General features: G+C 38.3%; 1 protein-coding gene across 1 annotated transcript in view; it reads left to right on the plus strand.

Annotated features, from left to right (window-relative positions):
* The window catches only part of ANOS1 (anosmin 1), a 77,853-nt gene extending 64,315 nt beyond the window's left edge, over window positions 1–13,538 (plus strand). The window contains exons 7-14 of the mRNA XM_033147442.1: window positions 1,146–1,351; window positions 2,672–2,816; window positions 5,788–5,931; window positions 10,760–10,857; window positions 11,317–11,488; window positions 11,928–12,148; window positions 12,282–12,420; window positions 12,866–13,538. Of these exons, the coding sequence (XP_033003333.1) occupies window positions 1,146–1,351; window positions 2,672–2,816; window positions 5,788–5,931; window positions 10,760–10,857; window positions 11,317–11,488; window positions 11,928–12,148; window positions 12,282–12,420; window positions 12,866–12,924 (1,184 nt within the window). The 3' untranslated portion in view covers window positions 12,925–13,538. The remainder of the gene's footprint in view (window positions 1–1,145; window positions 1,352–2,671; window positions 2,817–5,787; window positions 5,932–10,759; window positions 10,858–11,316; window positions 11,489–11,927; window positions 12,149–12,281; window positions 12,421–12,865) is intronic.
* The last annotated feature ends 3,950 nt before the right edge of the window (window positions 13,539–17,488 follow it).

The following is a 17,488-nucleotide window of genomic DNA, read 5'->3' on the forward strand; positions in this document are numbered from 1 at the left end:
AAGGGAACACCATGGGAAAGAAGGTGCAGAGCTAGGGAAGTGGTGGTCAGATGACAATGAGTGGTCAGAGGAAAGAGGAGCAGACTTGGAAGAGGAGGATGTGTTGGAAGCAGAAGAGGTAACAGGATTTAGTGAGCAGGAAGAGGCTGTGGCAGAGGGCAGTTCAGACTTTGAGACTGAAGCAGAGGCTGGAGAGGAGAGGGGCCAGGAGGCAGAGTTGAAATAGGCTGCTGAAGAATCCAGGGAGTCTCTCCCTCCTGCTGCGACTAGATCCCCTGCCTGCTGGTCTCCCAGTGCACACAGAGAAATGAACAGAGCAGAACAGAGATTGGTTGTGCACAGACACAGTTTGTGACTGTTTGGAAAAGACCCTGGAAAAGAGGAGCCTTAGAAAGTGGTGTGAAGGCAGGGACCTTCATCCTCACAACTGCCTCACTGGGACAAGCCCTACTGGGAAGAGTTGCTAGGATCACTAGACCCGTGCTGTTTGGACTTATCTGAATAAAGAGTTATCTTCACTGATGCCGTGTTTTTTTTTAAAATTATTGTCGACCTACCCTTGACTCCAGCTCTGATACCCTGTGAGACCTATTAGTTTGGTCTGCAATGCAAGAGTGAATTTTCTGGCAGTAGGGGCTATAAAATTGCAGTGCAAATTGTGCTGCATGTAAGTTGCATTACTAGGCTAATCTGAGGCTAAATGCGAGTTGCACAAAAATAATTAGAAAGTGATGTGTGAATGATCAGCTTTGGCCTAACAGCAAAAATGTATATTCTGCAAATGGGTAATTCTGGCACCTTATTTTTTTTTGAACATTTTCCATTATGATACCTGGTTCCTGTAGTACATTTCTCTGGATTATTGACTTCATTTTTTATATAATGACCTAATTATTAAGTGGTTGTAATTCATTTTGGTTGTTGTAAATATTCATACTGTGTGTGTTAACTTTATTTTCAAATGAATATTTCATTGAGTTTTCAGTTTATATCACTACAGCACACATCTGAAGCAGCAAGAAAACCAGGTTGTGATTGCGCTACCTGAAACTCACGTATCTTGTAGCTTGGTATGCACATTTGGTTGTCTACATATGTGCAAAGCAACACAAATTGCCGTCTTAACTTTACTTCTCCCCCACCAGACCCATCAGCTCCACCTGCACCATCTAATCTCCGAATTGCCAACTCAACAGTGAACAGTGATGGAAGTGTAAGTGTCAAGATTATTTGGGATCTTCCAGAGGAACCTGACATTCCAGTCCATCACTACAAAGTCTTCTGGAGCTGGACAGTCAACAGCAAGTCTTTTGTCCCAGCTAAAAAGAAGAGAAGGAAGACTACAGACGGGGTAATTAAATTTAAAAATGTGACACTGTAGATTCCTTGTTAACTTTGACTTAAATCAAAGATACTTAAACTTAACACTTTGACTTAAGATGATACTTAAAAGGAAAAAGAGAGAATATTAAGGTGTTGGCTATAATCAGAGGAGAACATAAAATCTTTAAAGGTAAAGGTACCCCTGACCATTAGGTCCAGTCACAGATTACTCTGGGAAGGCTATTAAAAGATGGCATATTTATTTTTGTTGTGTGTAGAAAATCATAAAACAATGTTTGATTTCACACCATTGGCAACTTGTGGTTCATTCACTGAAGTGTATTTCTCATGGTTATTAGGTAGTCCCAAGATGATAGCAAACACTAAGCCCCCTTCCTGTAATTTACTGTGTTCAGACATTTCTACAGCTGAGAAACCTGTGTAGGCTACCTTTGACTACATTCACATTGCAGTAATAGAAAAAGCAATATAGCAAGATAATAGCTCAAGGTAGTATCTGGTGCCATTTAAGCCAGAGCTGATTGTGTTTAGTGTGAGAATAACAATAAAGAACACTATAGTCTTGTATCACCCCCAAAACACATTTGGGCAACGATTTTCATATGCTCCACTGATTTGGGTTTTTAAAACCAAAACTACAGCAAGGGCAAAAGGCAAAAAAATTTTTTAAGAGGCAGTGTGGGTATGTCCCACTATTTTGCTGAACACAGATGAATTCATGATTCACTGGGACTGTCTGTGTCCTGCTGCAACTAAGCCCATAGGGTGCACTAACTGATTGGCAACTGGTCTTCAGTCTGCATACCTGTAAAGAAAGATTTGACACCCCAGCACATACGGATACATGCTGTAGTAAGCTAATTGTTGCCAAATCTGATACAGCTCATGTACAATAGTGTCAAATGTACTACAGTGCGATGTAGCCAAATGTTGCTAGCTCAACAAAAGAAACGAAGGAAGAGGAGATTGTTCTAGTTGCTTCAGCTCAGAGTGTTAAAATCTAACTACCTTCCAATCCTGTTGGTTTTTTAAAAATCAAAATCTCAGTTTTTACCAATTTTTATTTGGCAAGTTCCCTTGTTGGATCAGTGCAATGGCCAGCTTTGTGACTGGTAAATGTTCCCCAACCGTAACACACAAAGCAATAAAATGTATTTTATATTGTAGGCAAAATGGTTGCTTTATTGAATTTAAGTTGGCGTAGAAGACAGCAACAGTTTATCTATTGTTCTACCTGTTCATTTGATAGAACACACAACTGCTAACATGATTGTGTTTTAGGAAATCCATCGCTGATCTGTGCATATATTTTATTTTTTAATTATAGTCGCAGAATTATGTAGTTCTCGAAGGCCTACAGCCGAACAGTAACTTCATGGTGGAACTGCAGGCAGTTACATACTGGGGTCAAGTACGCCTGAAAAGTGCCAAAGTGTCTCTTTACTTCAGTTCCACTCAGACAGCTGTTAACAGTAAGTGCCGTTTTTAGAAAGAAACCTAACATCTCGTAACATTTGCTTAAGGGGATATCTGTCTATACGAATGTCCTAGGTGACACCTTTGCTATATGTCCGATTTGTAGTTTATGCTCTCTGCTCTCCCACTTCATTAGCAATCTACTTGCAGCACAGCCTTCCTATGTGTAGAGAATAATTTGACTGATATAGCTTGAAAATTGCCTCCTCCTTTCATTCAGGGATGTGTGAGTCCAGAGGTGTGTTGAAAATGAGTGCCGCAGAGGTTAGTGCTGAATATGGTAGCATTTGAAAGAGACTGAAAAACAGATCCTTTGTTTCTTCTGAATTGGGTGCCCTTAGACACTCGCCCAGACATGTGGGAGTTGCTGCTGCTTATTCATGAGCACTTCCCACATGGCTGGGACCGTATTTAAGAGACCAACTACATGGGCAGGACCCAATCATATTGCACAGTCAGAACCTTCTCCCATGGCAGTGCTGATTCTGTAGTAGAGTCTGGAATCTGGTCTGCCTGTGTGGTTCGTCTAGATTCTTGAGTTCCAGCAAGAATCTCTGAGTTGGGTAAAAATTATGTGTGTTATATGTCTAGCTCACGTTATGTGTCTGGCTCATAGATTATATGTTGCCCAGTGTTAGCTAAATGGAAGGGACCAAGAAGTACTCACACATGGAAATATGTGAGCTATTATTCTCTTTTTATAGTTTGTGGTTGTCCCATGAGAGCCAGTATTGGTCTTCAGTTCCTGTAGCATGTATGTACACATGCGGAGTCAATTTAAATGCTGCAAGGAGGCAGGAGATAATAATTATCTACAGTGTACAGACAGCAAAAGCATGAGCATAGCTGTTATATATTATGAGAGACACTGTGAGGACACATGTTATACAAAGAGTTCCATAATGCTAATTTCTATAATATATGAAGCAGCCCTGGGTGACATACGGCAGGAAGTTCATTTCTGTATGTATCTTGTCTCTCAGTCAGTATATTGAGGACATTCTTTTGTAAAGCACCAGTTTCAGTTCTATTTATTTATTGAGGGATTTGGGGAAATACATTATGTAAGGTTAAATATCTGAAATCAAATTGCTTTGCTCATCTTCTTGGCTAAAATGTTTGATGTTTAAGTGGTCACCATCAATAGTGGGGTTTTTTTTTTGTACATGTTATGTGCATCCAACTTTTGAAACTTCATCTAGTTTCCCTACGCACATTAGAAGTGATGGAGAAAAGGAGTAGTAGTTACATTTTTCCTTTTTTGATAGTTAGCTTCCGTTCTCTGCTGCATATCATATTCAACTTGCAGTGTATGAAATCTTTTCCAGTTTAGCTTCAGTTACCCTGATCTGCTCATGTGAATTTTGTGGTTTCAGCAGTTTATATTCACTCGTTCTTTCCATTACCACAGCTAGTTTTAAATTCACACCTTCAGCTACTTTGGGACTTTTAATATTTTCTTGACTTTCCTTCTTCCTCTTTTGTAGATCATATTTCTGTGAAATGTGTTATCTGTCCCATCACACATACCCCCAATTGATTTTTATATTTTGGATTGGCAGTTCAGAAGCAGTGTCACAGATCATTTTACCTATTGTTGTCTACACATGACTTGCAAAGGTCTAATCTTTGTAGTCCTGACACTAACAGTGTGTTTTATATTGCAAACAGCCCTGTGAACTTTGAATGAAAGGCAGTAGAGAAATTTTATTTTATTTTTATTATTAAACTCTTGTATGACACAATCTTGGCAGGTGATGGTGCTGATGGATTTAAGGTGGCCTTCTTTGCAAAGCTTCATTTTAATAGTTAGTTTATGAGAAACTGGCATGTCTACTGTCCTAGATTAGCTTAACTAGGAATTCCTTTTGTAACTCGTTTAACAAGATTTTACCTTAAAATGTGTTGGTGAAACACATTCTCCTATGTAATTTACAGAACTGATAGAGTTATCACTACAACTCACTTTAAAAACACTGCTTTAGGTCTGTCTAATATTTCCTGTTTCTTCAGCAAATAGCAGAGAATGTAGTTACGCGAAGTCTCCTGTCCATTTCACCTTTGAGCCCCCCCCCTCATATTCTGTTCCAGTTTAGTTAATTTATATTTTTTGGGTTGGCTCTTGTATATACAAGTTATCGTTTTACTAACTACTGCTTTGGTTGGCTCTATATAAGGCCTAGCCAAATAGTGCATTTATTTGAATGTTCAACTATCTGAATAATATGAATTCATAATGGCTGCAATTCATTTCGATTCACTATGAATATATATATCATGATCGTCCAAGGGAATTTTTGGGGGTTTTTTGAGAAAGAAGCAGAAAATAAGTGAATCTGAGAGAGAAAAAGTGTAGGTATTGGGATTTATTTTCCCCAGTTCATTATTTATGTGAAAAGGGAGGACTCTGGCAATAAATAGTAGTACTGTTTGATTGTAGTCCTGTGTGTTTATATTTAATCTACATTTGTAGAGATTCCTATCCAAAATATTGGGTCTGAAGTGTGGGCATGCCCCACCCCAAATGTGCATGTTCTCAGGCATACTCCAACTTTGTCTTTATGAGGCTGAGCTGCTTTTAAAAGTGGTTTCATGTTGTTCTCAGTTGTAGCTCATGCCAGATCTTGACCTCTTCAAATATGATAAGCACTGATTGTCATAGTATTGGGGCCGAAGCTGTCAAAAAAAGTTAAATCCAGATGCTTAAGAAAGGGGCAATTTCTGATTCTTAGGATATAGCTACACCACATTTTTATACCATTTTTAACCACAACTCTCTACATCATTCCTCTTTCCCCAAGGAACTCAGGAATTGTAATTTAATGGGAAGTCTTACAGTATATGTACTTTTCTTTTAAAAAACCCTATATTATGGAATGATTTGCAATATCCTGTGAATTCAATGAAACCAAGGCAATGCCCTTCACCAATGAAAACATAGAATTCCCACTGGTGTTTGTTTTGCAGAAGAACAGATATCTGTGGTTGAGAAAGCAACTGATGCTGCTCCATCCTTTAAAGGAAGAAGACCCAGTCGTCTTCTTGAAATCGGAGTGCCTTTTTATCAAGACGATCAACTTCAGGTGAAAGTCTATTGGAAGAAAACAGAAGGTTGGTAAAGATTTGTATGAAATCCAGATAGGTTCATGGTGACCCAACTACAGAAGGACTTCTGCTAGTTGTACAAAGTCTGATTAGCATTTTAGGAGAAGAAGGATAATAAAATCTTCTGGGAATTTGTGATGAGAGCAGTTGTGGACTAAATGCACTTTTTGTTACAAATGAAGAAATTGAAATAGAAGTTATAGAACCACATTTTAAGTTCAGTACCCTTTTGAATTATTTTTATTTGCATTGTCCCCACCTTTTCAGTGGGCTGGATACTGATCCAGCTGTCCAACCTGCCATGTTTTCCAGCAATTTATTGTAAATTTAGTGACTGAGATGTTGTATTGAGACCAATCACAGGACCTTTTGTGGAAACCCCTTCGCAGCCTACAACAAAGCTTTCTATGTTTTGATGTGAGTCTTTACAGAGTTAACTCACAATAGAAAATTAAGCATTGTAGGCAACTAAGTTCTACTCAGAGGAAACCCACTAAAATTAATGAACCTAGGTTAGTCATGTCCACTAACTTCAATGGATTTTCTCTGAGTAGGACTGGCATTGGATAGAACCCAATACATTTCTATCAAAATGCAATATAATTGGAGGCTACATGTATAATGTGCTTCCTCCTTGAATACTACCTGTACTATTGAATACGCACTATAGAAGCTAAAGCTTTTATAAAGTGATGCGAGCTAAAATGCAGATTTAATTAAGCAGTAGAACAATTCGACTCAGTGACTGAACTATGGAAGTGTTTTAAAACTAAGCTGTGGATTTAGCCAAGCAGTGCCAGATTTAGGGTGGTGCGGCTGGGCGGTTCCTGCACATAGGGCACTGAGCTGAGGGGTGCTTAATAATAATAAAATAATAATAATAATAATAATAATAATAATAATAATAATAATAATATACCTATATTTATACAAGTACCTATTGAGAGTACAAAAAATACTGTGAAAATAAGAAATATGAGGTGGGGCATATTTTGTCATCGCCCAGGGTGCCATATTACCAAGGTCTGCCCCTGAGCCAAGCCAAGGTGGACCAGCACTGTGTTCCTTGACTTTCATGCATTCTTACTGTTTACATGCTTTGATAAGTGCTTTTCATCTGGCTGGTGGCTGGTTCTTGGCACTTAGGAAACAAGTTCTTTTAAGATTAAGGTGGCTGAATTGGACAAATATGATACCGTGCTAAGCATACACCCCTGTCTGTTGTGTGGGAGATTTTATAACTTGGAAACATAATGGTGGGTTTGTGATGCTTGTCTTGACTTGCCTGCCTGCTTAAAATCCATTTCACAATGATGAATTTTGCTATCTTCCTAGAGATATATATCCCTAAAAACAAAATAAAAACTTAATTAGAATACCATTTCTTATTCCTGTCATTTTATATTTTATCAGTTTGTGATGTTTGAAGAGCAAGGCTATTTTCCCTTGGGATAATCTTCCTTTTTATGTGACTTCACTGAGCATACTATGATAGACAACATCCTTTTTGTTTTTTTTTAAAAGAAACTTTTCCCCCTTTATATGAGCTGTAAGTGACTAATGTTGTTGCTATTCACTACAGGGATCTAGGAGTATGTCACTTATTCAGGGCCACCCAGCGAGTTAATTTTTGAGCTGGGATTTAAATCTCTGGAAGTCAGGTTCACATATAGCGCTCTATCCAGTATGCCGCACTGCCTGAAAGCATTTGTGGAATGCAAAGAATGCAGTATCCGGAATAGCCTGTTAAAATCTTAATCACATTTTAAAATGAAATTAAGCCTGAAATACTGTTTTTATGATAGCAATAATACATTCACTTTGGGATGTGTATTAACATGAATAGACACATGCCTGAGGTGGTATAAAAAGTTTAGGAAATATTCATGATTTACTTAGGTATAATTGTCACTGAAATATACTGCAATTAGGTGAGGACAATGGGTTTCTGTTTTGGAAAAATAAAAGATGTCTTTCATTTGCTCCTTTTGACACAGAGCCGGGATTAGAGAAATGCTGTAGATCCCACAAACAGCCTGAATTCAACCCTTGTCAACGAGGGGTGGGTGGGTGGTGCTTGCGGCTGTATTTTTTTGGCCATTTTAGCTGTGTGAAATTAGAAATTATGTGCTATTTATGTAACACGGGGGACCTACTCAAATACTTTTAACTCCTTGGCACTGAGAGCTGACAACCCTGGGAGTATGTTGCCAGGAACAGATGCATACCCAGCTCTCAGTCTGAGATGATTAACTGCATGTGACAATTAGGGTCATGTGCAGTATTGAAATTGCTAAAATTAAAGTTTCTCATGTCACCCTCTCCGCTCCATTGTTTGATGAATATAGAATTGGGAGTTTTGCATTTGTATGAGAAGCCTCAAATCTTTTCAGTGTCAATATCCTCAAGCTTTTAAAGTAAAACATTTCTTCCCCTAATTTTTTTAAGGCTTTAATTGGTTCATACTTACTGCAGCAATTGTGATCACGTTGCCATTTAAAGTAAGAAGCTTTCTCACCCTTGGCTCTCTGATCTCATTGGTGCTGGGCTAGGTAGAAGGAAGTGGCATGAGAAATCTAGTGCTTATGAAAGCCATGAGATTTTGGAGGGAGTCTGGAGAATTTGGTAGCTATTGGGGATGCACAAGCAAGCCAGTGTTAAACTCCCTTCCCCACAAAAGGATCAAGTATTTCTGAAAGGCCAGTTCTGATGTACACAAAAAAACTTGAAGGTACTTGTAGAACACCAACTCTGCTGCCTTCACTTCACCCTTTGCTTGTTTCCTGAGAGCCCAGCAACTTACGTGTAGCAGCAGGGATTGTGGAGAGAGCACTCCCAGAATATTTTTTTTGTCATTTTGCCATAAGGACTCTGAGACTAGTAGCCACAGCTCCTGTGGGAGAAGACCTATGCTGAGGTTATGGGAGTATCTTCTGCTGCTACCACCCTCTTTTTCTGTCCTGCTCACCTTGATCCTGCTCTCAAGTATTCAGTAGGGATGTTCAGTTTTGTGAGTACTTATAGTCAAACACTCTAGGAGCTATTTGGCTCCCCCCTTCCCCCACAGTCACCATGAGGTTAGCCAAGTTACGTCAAATGTGGGATGCATATTTTAGTTTTGTGCTGATTATTTTATTCTCCTTTGGGTCATTCACTGTTTCCCCCAAAACAGTGTCTGGGGCAACACAATTACCTTTTAATGATAAGTGTTGCTCACACTTAATATGAAACTGTGTACTATACTCAGGCACACCCTGGGTGATTTGTTATATATGAGTATCTCAGAACGACTGCAGTTTCTCAGTGTAGTGTATAATGTCTGCTCTTCCCATCTGAATACTTGTAGTGGCTGGATGGTAAACTTTATCTAGGGGTTTTTAATGAAGCAAAATCTACCATAGATTAGCACTGTACCGCAACCATCATGCATACATGTAGAGAATCTCCTGTCCTACACTCAACTTGTCCAGTCTTATTTTCAGCAAATGGAAGGTGAGCTAGCTAATAAATAAACCTTGGTTCAACAGTAAGGACTGCACTGGAAATATATAATAAGCTAGAGATCAAGCATTGCTTGTTGATTGATGTGCATGATTTATACATGACTTTCATTGATGTGGCAGATTCCAAACCACGGTGGAATAAGCAGTACTTAGTCTGCTGTTTACTAAGAACCTGTTCATGGGCAGCTGTGCCTGTGTCATAGGCAGCTTTATTATACTGACTAAGACCAAACAGATAATCTAATGCTGTCTTGCTGTCTTGAGCTGAGCTCACCCCTTCATTATGGAACTGAAATCTACCTTAATATGGCCTATAGTGCAACAAGTTGAATTTGATGCTTGGCCACACATGCAGAACATGGACAAATCACTATGCCATCAAAGACTAGAAACACCTAGAGGTCATCATGGGCAGGGTGTTTTTATGGTTACCTCATGTAGAAGTAATTGTGATAACAAGACCTAATACAGAAATGATTAAGTTTGTGAAATCTTGCATTGAAATAAATGTCCAACTAATACTAATAAAAAAATTGAAAAACAGGAACAGAGTATTACACCTTTGCTTTATTGGTTTAACAAAATTGAGCTGTTGGTACACATATATTGGGTGTGCACCAGCACAAAATGAGGGTGTCAGCGTAAAATAGCTGCAAAAAAGAGGTAGACATTTTAAAAAGGGGTGTCAGTATTCCATACCAGTGAGTGTCATCACAAGAAAGTTCTCTCTCTCTCTCTCTCTCTCTCTCTCTCTCATGCAGCTGATACTGATCTTAATTAAAGTATTCCCTTTAGCAAGGATTGCTGACTCAGGCCTTCTTAAGGTTTTTGCTTTTGTAGAATCAATAGGAATGCTCATTCATTCATATTGTTCTCCACTAATGAGATATAAAAGCAGTATTCTTTTTAGAATGTCCCCCACACCAAGAAATTGAAATATGTTTCTTTCTTGGGTATCACATGCAACCTTTCAACGAGAACATGAAGCAAACACTTCCTTCTCACTATCCGTTTAGATCTTGTGTGGAGCTGCATTGCAATGTTCTGAATGTATAACAAGTTAGAAAGTTGGCACAGACTCCCTTTGACCATTTACCAAATATTTTGCAAGAGAAGGTGATTCTGTCTTCTGCGGAAATAACAACTGATTCTTACATTTCTGTTATATTATATATTGGCTTAGCTGTGTCCTTTTTACTTGGTTATGTTTTCCTTTTTTTGTACATGAGATTGTGAAATACATATGAATGATGAGAGACTGGCAGTGATGTTTTAAAAGTTGCAAGTTATTTTAACATGTAAATAGTATTTTCCTATTTTGTTCCATTAAGATGCCAGCAGCAGGAGCAGATATCATGTCCAATGGTTCCCAGAGTCTTGTCTGCACAATGATACAAAAGCGTCTGAAAAATCCAGTGGTATAACGTATGTAAGTAGAATTTTAGTAATCAAAAATTGACAATAGAAAGAGGGGTATCATCATAAAGAACATATGGGGGTATGGGAACTATCTTTTTAAAAATTCCATTGCATCCAAGTTCAATTCTTTTCACTGTTTTCAGTGAATTGCTGCCATTAAGCTGATGACACGTAGCCATAACTTTCATTTCCATAACTGGATGCTAGGTGGGTGGTATAAACTTTGAACTGGAGATAGTTCGTGTCTGGATGATGGTAAGCATATGTTGACTAGGATAGGATAGCAGAAGATGACTTAACTGCATGATAAGGAAACTATTCATTTAATTTTTGTAAACTTGTTTTCTAAATCAAAACCACTTTGGCATAGATAGCTTGATGTACGGGTGGAAGTAAACATTTAATCTGAAGCCAGGTACCTCAAATGAAAGATAATAAACTGATTTATATGTAAACTATCTTTTTGTAGGAAAACTATATAATTCTTCAAGACCTGTTATTTTCCTGCAAATACAAAGTTACAGTCCAGCCAGCAAGATCCAAAGGCCAATTAAAGGCTGAAAGTATTTTCTTTACTACTCCACCTTGTTCTGATCTTAAAGGAAAGAAGCACAAGCACATCAGTTGCCCCACTGAAGGAGGTAAGCAGAGATCTGGAAAAATGGCAGAATTATTATTATTATTATTATTATTATTATTATTAATTGAATTTGTATCCCTCCCAATACCCGCAGATCTCAGGACAGCTCACAACATAAAATCACAATATACATAATCTGGTAGCTCTTGAAAACCATTCTGAAATAATTAAATAAAATAAAAGTATGAGAGAGTTCATTGTAAATAGGCGTGTCGGCAAGTCAAAGCAGTCAGTTCAGAACCCTGAGAAGAATGAGCTGTCCCTTACCTATAGGCATCTAGGGAGGGAGGCAGGGATGAAAAGTGAGAATCAGAAAAATAGAGAGGGGCAGAACAAGTGGAAGAATTCTGTGTGTCTATATTTTTTATGTGTCTATATTTTTAAGCTTGAAAGAAATGCTAATATATTGTTTCTTCTTCTTGTGATGGTGATTTTTGCAGTTCCAGTTGTCCCCAAAGTGCTGGCCAAGCCCGAGAATCTTTCTGCCTCTTTCATTGTCCAGGACATCAACATTACTGGGCACTTTTCCTGGAAAATATCAAAAGTAAATCTTCACCAACCCATGACAGGGTTCCAAGTCACTTGGGCAGAGGTTACAACTGAGAGCAGACAAAACAGCTTGCCCAACAGCATTATTTCCCAGTCACAAATACTGCCAGTAGTAAGTATCTGCTACTTCTGTGTTGTGGGATAGGAGGGAAGACTTGAGGGGACAATAACATGTGCATCATAACAATGAACATCTTTGATCTAGCTAATGCTTTTTTTTTTTACTGTTCCTGTTTTCTTTTAAGGATCATTATGTACTGACAGTTCCCAACTTGAGGCCATCGACCCTCTACCGTTTAGAAGTACAAGTTCTGACAACAGGTGGAGAGGGACCAGCTACAATAAAATCATTCCGAACACCTGACTTGCTGATGTCTCCACACAGTGAGTATTGACAATTTATGGGAAAGTATTTTGAAAGATTTCCAGGTAGTATCTCTGTTTACTAGAAGATACTTTGTCCTTCTGAGATACAGATCACACCTGCCAGGTACTTTGATGCCCATACAAACCTTGATGGAATACCCACTCAAGGGTATTTTTGTTTGTTTCATTTAAACATGGCGGAACCAAACCCTGTTGCCAGAATTCACCATACACCGTGGCCTTGATTCAGTGGCTCAGGTTTGTACACCAGACATCTAAGAAGCAGGAAAAATATTGGTGCCTGTAATGAGCAGCTTACATGTGTGCCAGCCTTCCAGCGCCCAGAAACCCCCCCCTTGCTGATTTAATCTTCAGAGTGATGCAAAAGATTTTTTTCTTCTTCTACCAACATTAATACAGATTTGTATCAGTCATAGTTGATTTATAATGTTTTCCTTTATAGGACCTCATCTGAAGCAACATCACCCACATCATTATAAGCCGCCACCTGAAAAGTACTAAAGTGCATTGGATTATTAACTAACTGGAAAAGAACATAAAAGAGCTCTTGCGAAAATATCAGAAAAACGTATCTATCTAACTGGACTATGAAATGGTCTGTGCTTTCAGTGGATGCTCATCATTTGAAAAATATTTTATGAACTCAAAGATGAAGTATGCCTGGCAAGGATCATTGTATTCACGTAAATAGAAACATCCAACATCTATGAAAATTTAAAGAGTATATGAATATAGTGATTTACTAGCATCATAGCGTACACTGTTTGACATTCACACTCTTCTCAGTCTTTATTACTGTCTATGTGCATGGTGGTTTTTTGTATTATAGAGAGTTTTAAATGTATAGATGTAAACAAACATTTATCTGTTATCAATTTACTATATCTCTGATCCTGTAACTATTTGTCAAGAGAAACAGAATCTGTTGACAGGGCAGTCTCCAGCTACAATGCAAGCACAACTACTTTTAGCTGCACGGTATAAATTCCCTTCCCACTTCTATTTCTGTGGGCCAGAGTAACTGTTTAGATGGCTACCCCTCACAAATCCCATATTATGATTGGTTTAATGAAGACCCTTGATGCACTGTGCCAGATAGGGAAAACCCCCCAGCTATCATTCATTTGTAAATGCTGCCAATCCCAGATGATCTTCACAGAAATGTGTGTGTATTAGGAGAAATATACAAGAGGTTTGTTGGCATCCATCTGTCTCAAGAGACAATGGCAGGAGTTGCTGGAAGGAGGCATACAAGGTGCCATCTAAACATCTTGGGGACCCCACTCCAGATTTGTGTAGAGTTTACTCCTTAGCCTTTTCTTCTCCCAAAGATAGTTTGCAAGGCAGTGGAGGTTTAAGATCAGAGTTTTCCTTTTCCTAGATGGGCTACCTTCCCAGGTTGATGATCCCCATTTGCCCCTGACTTCTGTCTACAACATGTGCAGAGACTTCCTTTTTGACCATTAGATCCATTATTGGTCTCATCCGCTCAATCCATTGGAGCCTGTCTCTGCATGCAGGGGCAATCCCTAACTTATAGAGGCCTCGAGACCCATTGGCTACCATCACCTGGTTTAGCCGGCCAGTTGAAGCCATTCCTCGGGTGTGGCTGCTATCCCATGCTGACAGCTTCTAAGTAAGAGCTGAGTGCAGGATGAGGACCAAAGGTGGACAAACTACCCCAGAAGGAGCACGACGTGTCCCCCACCAGAGTTACTACACCTCCCCCATGCACCCCACACAAGAGGTTTAATATCTAAATAATAGTGGATTTTGTGTGTGCCCAGTTTTCAGACAGTCACATGAAAACATGCCGGCAATCAGGATTAGATATAAAATGTATGTGGCCAAACCTTCTACAGCTTTTGAATACAATTTGCTATTAGTTAGGAATTATCAGTTCCCATTTAAAAAATGGTGGAGGGAGGGAGAGCTATTCATGGCAAAACTACATTAAATGTTACCTAGGCAAATATATAAAAAAGATTCACATTATACAGTGTCAGACCATTGGTCCATCTAGTGCAGTATTACTGACTCCAAGGCTTCAGGCAGCCAGGCCTGTATGATGTTGCCAGGAATTGAACCGGGGACTCTTTTTTTTTTTTTTTGCACACAAAGACATGTGTTCTACTACAGACCTATGTGGTAATAGTCCTAATTCTTAAGTAGTGCTTTATCATATGGGTTCTAGTTACCATGAGTTTTAGTCATTATGCATTGCAGTGCTTAACAATCAACAAAGGATATTCACTTCTGTTCTACAATTTGTGCATTGTTCATCCCAGGCTGGACTGGCTGTCTTTCTCATATCAGTGGAGGAGCAGCTTTGTGCATGCACAAGAATGCTTGTTGCAATCTGTTCTCTTGCCATAAATCAGAGAAAGAAAAACCCTGTTCAGTCCGAAGAACATATTATCACATGGGGAGCTTTCTGGGCCACCTGGCAGTGGTTGGATAGACTAGAGGGAAAAGGTGGACTGGTTAACTTGCACCTTTGTACAGTAGACTACATTCCTGTTATGAAAAAGTCAGAAGTCCACTCCACCAATCTCTCCATCTCTCAGGCAAGCAAGAGACTTTATTACAGTTCAAAAACACATTCCAGCCAGGCAAATGCACTTGAGGGAGGTGCAGAGCAAGGACAGTGAGGGGTGTTAACTTTGGGAGGATTTGTGACTTATTGAGAGTTCTGAGGGCTGGATAGAGAGGCCTGAGGTTTCCCACCTCTAATGTAAATGAACATGGAAGCAGATACAGAGAGAACTTCATGTAGAAATTCCAATACACATGATCCTCAGGATGAAGCTGTTAGAATTACATGTGTTCTTAAATATTCAAATATTGATGTCATTTTATTGAACTAAGCAACACCTCTGAGGATTTTGAATATTTTTTTAAAGGAAACCTTTTTTACTGTGTTATGAAGCACCACAGCCAAACTTTATTAGCCTAAATAATTTCCACATGTTTTCAGCAAAATAGTACAGGGGGACGCCTTCAGATTTACAGTTAATCGTTTTTCTCTTGCCTATTTTGCTTTGTAAGCACAAATTAACATGCTTGATAGAAAGTTTCTAGATATCCTGCATGTTAATTAATGCACAGTTCTGATTTTGGTGATAAGCCCTATAAGACATTTTCCTTCCTATTTTTATGTTTGATCTTCTAAAAATATCTAAGCACACTTGGGTGTTTTTTTTAAAGAGTCTTCATTAGCTCTCCATTTCAAGCTCTGTATTCATAGAAAAGAATAAAAATCTAGGGAAAGGGAAAGGAACCATGGATGGTTAAGTCCAGTCAAACTTTATTATGGGGTGTCGCTTTCCAGTATTTAGAAATAAAGAATATCTGAACTACCGGTACATCTGAAAGTAGTTCCCATAATTTAGGTTTGCCATACGGCAGGAAAATTCCTGACATGTCCTGGATTTTGGGTGTAAAAATGGCACCAGGGGAAATTTTGTGGGTGCCAGGAATGTTACTTTTTGAAATATGGCAACCCTACCATAATTGCCAGGGAATCTGAAAGTGGATTAAGTTCAGGGGTGTGTGTGTGTTAGAATTCTGAACAATACCTACTTCATGTTCATGTTCATTCTTTCATCCCACCCCCAGCAGCAGGCTTGGATTTTTAGCTTTCTTTTTCTTTTCTTTTTTTAAAGTAAGCCACTCTATAAAGAAAGCTAGAAAACAAAGTGTGGAGGCAACATTTTAAGGGTTGTTCCATAGGCATTTATGGGTTTGAGCAACAACTCTGTACTTGTTGCAAATACAGTTCATTGTTTCAGAGAGGTTACATGTGTTCATCACTACACCACAGTATCAAGAGAAGACTTTAACAGCTATGAAGCAGCCATTACATTTCAAGCATTGGAATCATATATAACTTTTGTGCCATTTCATATCACCTGGATGGTGAACACAGTTATATGGAGACAGCTTCCAAATATTGAGGGACTGAGAACAGCTTGTATGCATTCAGTTTTCATGTAATGCTTTTTCTTTCTGATTTCAAGGGAAATAGAACAAAAACCCACATGTTCAGTCCTAATCTCTCCAGTTTGGATTTTAGCCCTAAACTATGGTAGAGTGTTGGATGTGAATGTGGCCAATGCTGTTCAATAGCATTGGTTTATGTAACCAGTTGCAAGTAATCAAGTTAATCACATGTATCAGTAAACATCCATGAGCATGGAGAGTAAAACTTCAGCTGATATCTGTGCAGTTCTGAAGACTGCATTGAATTCACTGAGTTATATCACTATGCCAGGGCTTGTCTGTGTAGGGATGAGTTTAGCTACAAGAATATCATCTGCCTTCAACCAGAAGAATATAGGATCAGGGCCCAAATAGTTTTATTCCAATGTATTGCCCTTGACAAAAAAGGTGATATAAATACTAACTTATTTATTTTCAGAATACATATCCTTTCCCTTAATCCTTTTGTTGTGGCTGTTAAGTGTTCTTAAACCTTTGATCGATACCTGTGGACATGCAAGTTGCTATAAAGGTCATATACACTTGCACATTGTAACCAGGAATATGATGCTTATATGTTGTTGCATGTTTTTTTTTAATAAAAATTAAAACTTTATTTAAATTAGTAAATTAATACCTACAGATGTTGATGGCTCTATATGGTTTGCATGCCAAAACTCATAATTCAGTTATAGGCATGAAGTCTATAGCTGTATTACCTCTCTTGAATATATTGGTAAGGTACAATTTGAAAAGTAATTAATAGAGGTTGTATATGTAAAAATATTTTTCCGTTTTATGTAATTATATTGTAGTGTGGAGATAACAAAACTACTTATCTGTTAACTAAATTGGCTGTAGAAATCATGTTTTTACAACAGCCATTTTAAAAAGTCAGTATTTATTTATATATGTTTTACAAAAGATGGTTCATTTGTGCGTGTCAATGTTACTTAGAATAATCCTTGTAAAAACATTTTGTAAAAAAATAATATTGTAAATAGGCTGCTGTTTCCTCATTATTTTAATGTTTAGATTTTGTACATAAGTTTAAGTAATAAACTACCCTTCTATATAGAAAGTT

This window comes from Lacerta agilis, chromosome 4 (assembly GCF_009819535.1).
Source record: "Lacerta agilis isolate rLacAgi1 chromosome 4, rLacAgi1.pri, whole genome shotgun sequence".
In the NCBI taxonomy this organism is placed as follows: domain Eukaryota; kingdom Metazoa; phylum Chordata; class Lepidosauria; order Squamata; family Lacertidae; genus Lacerta; species Lacerta agilis.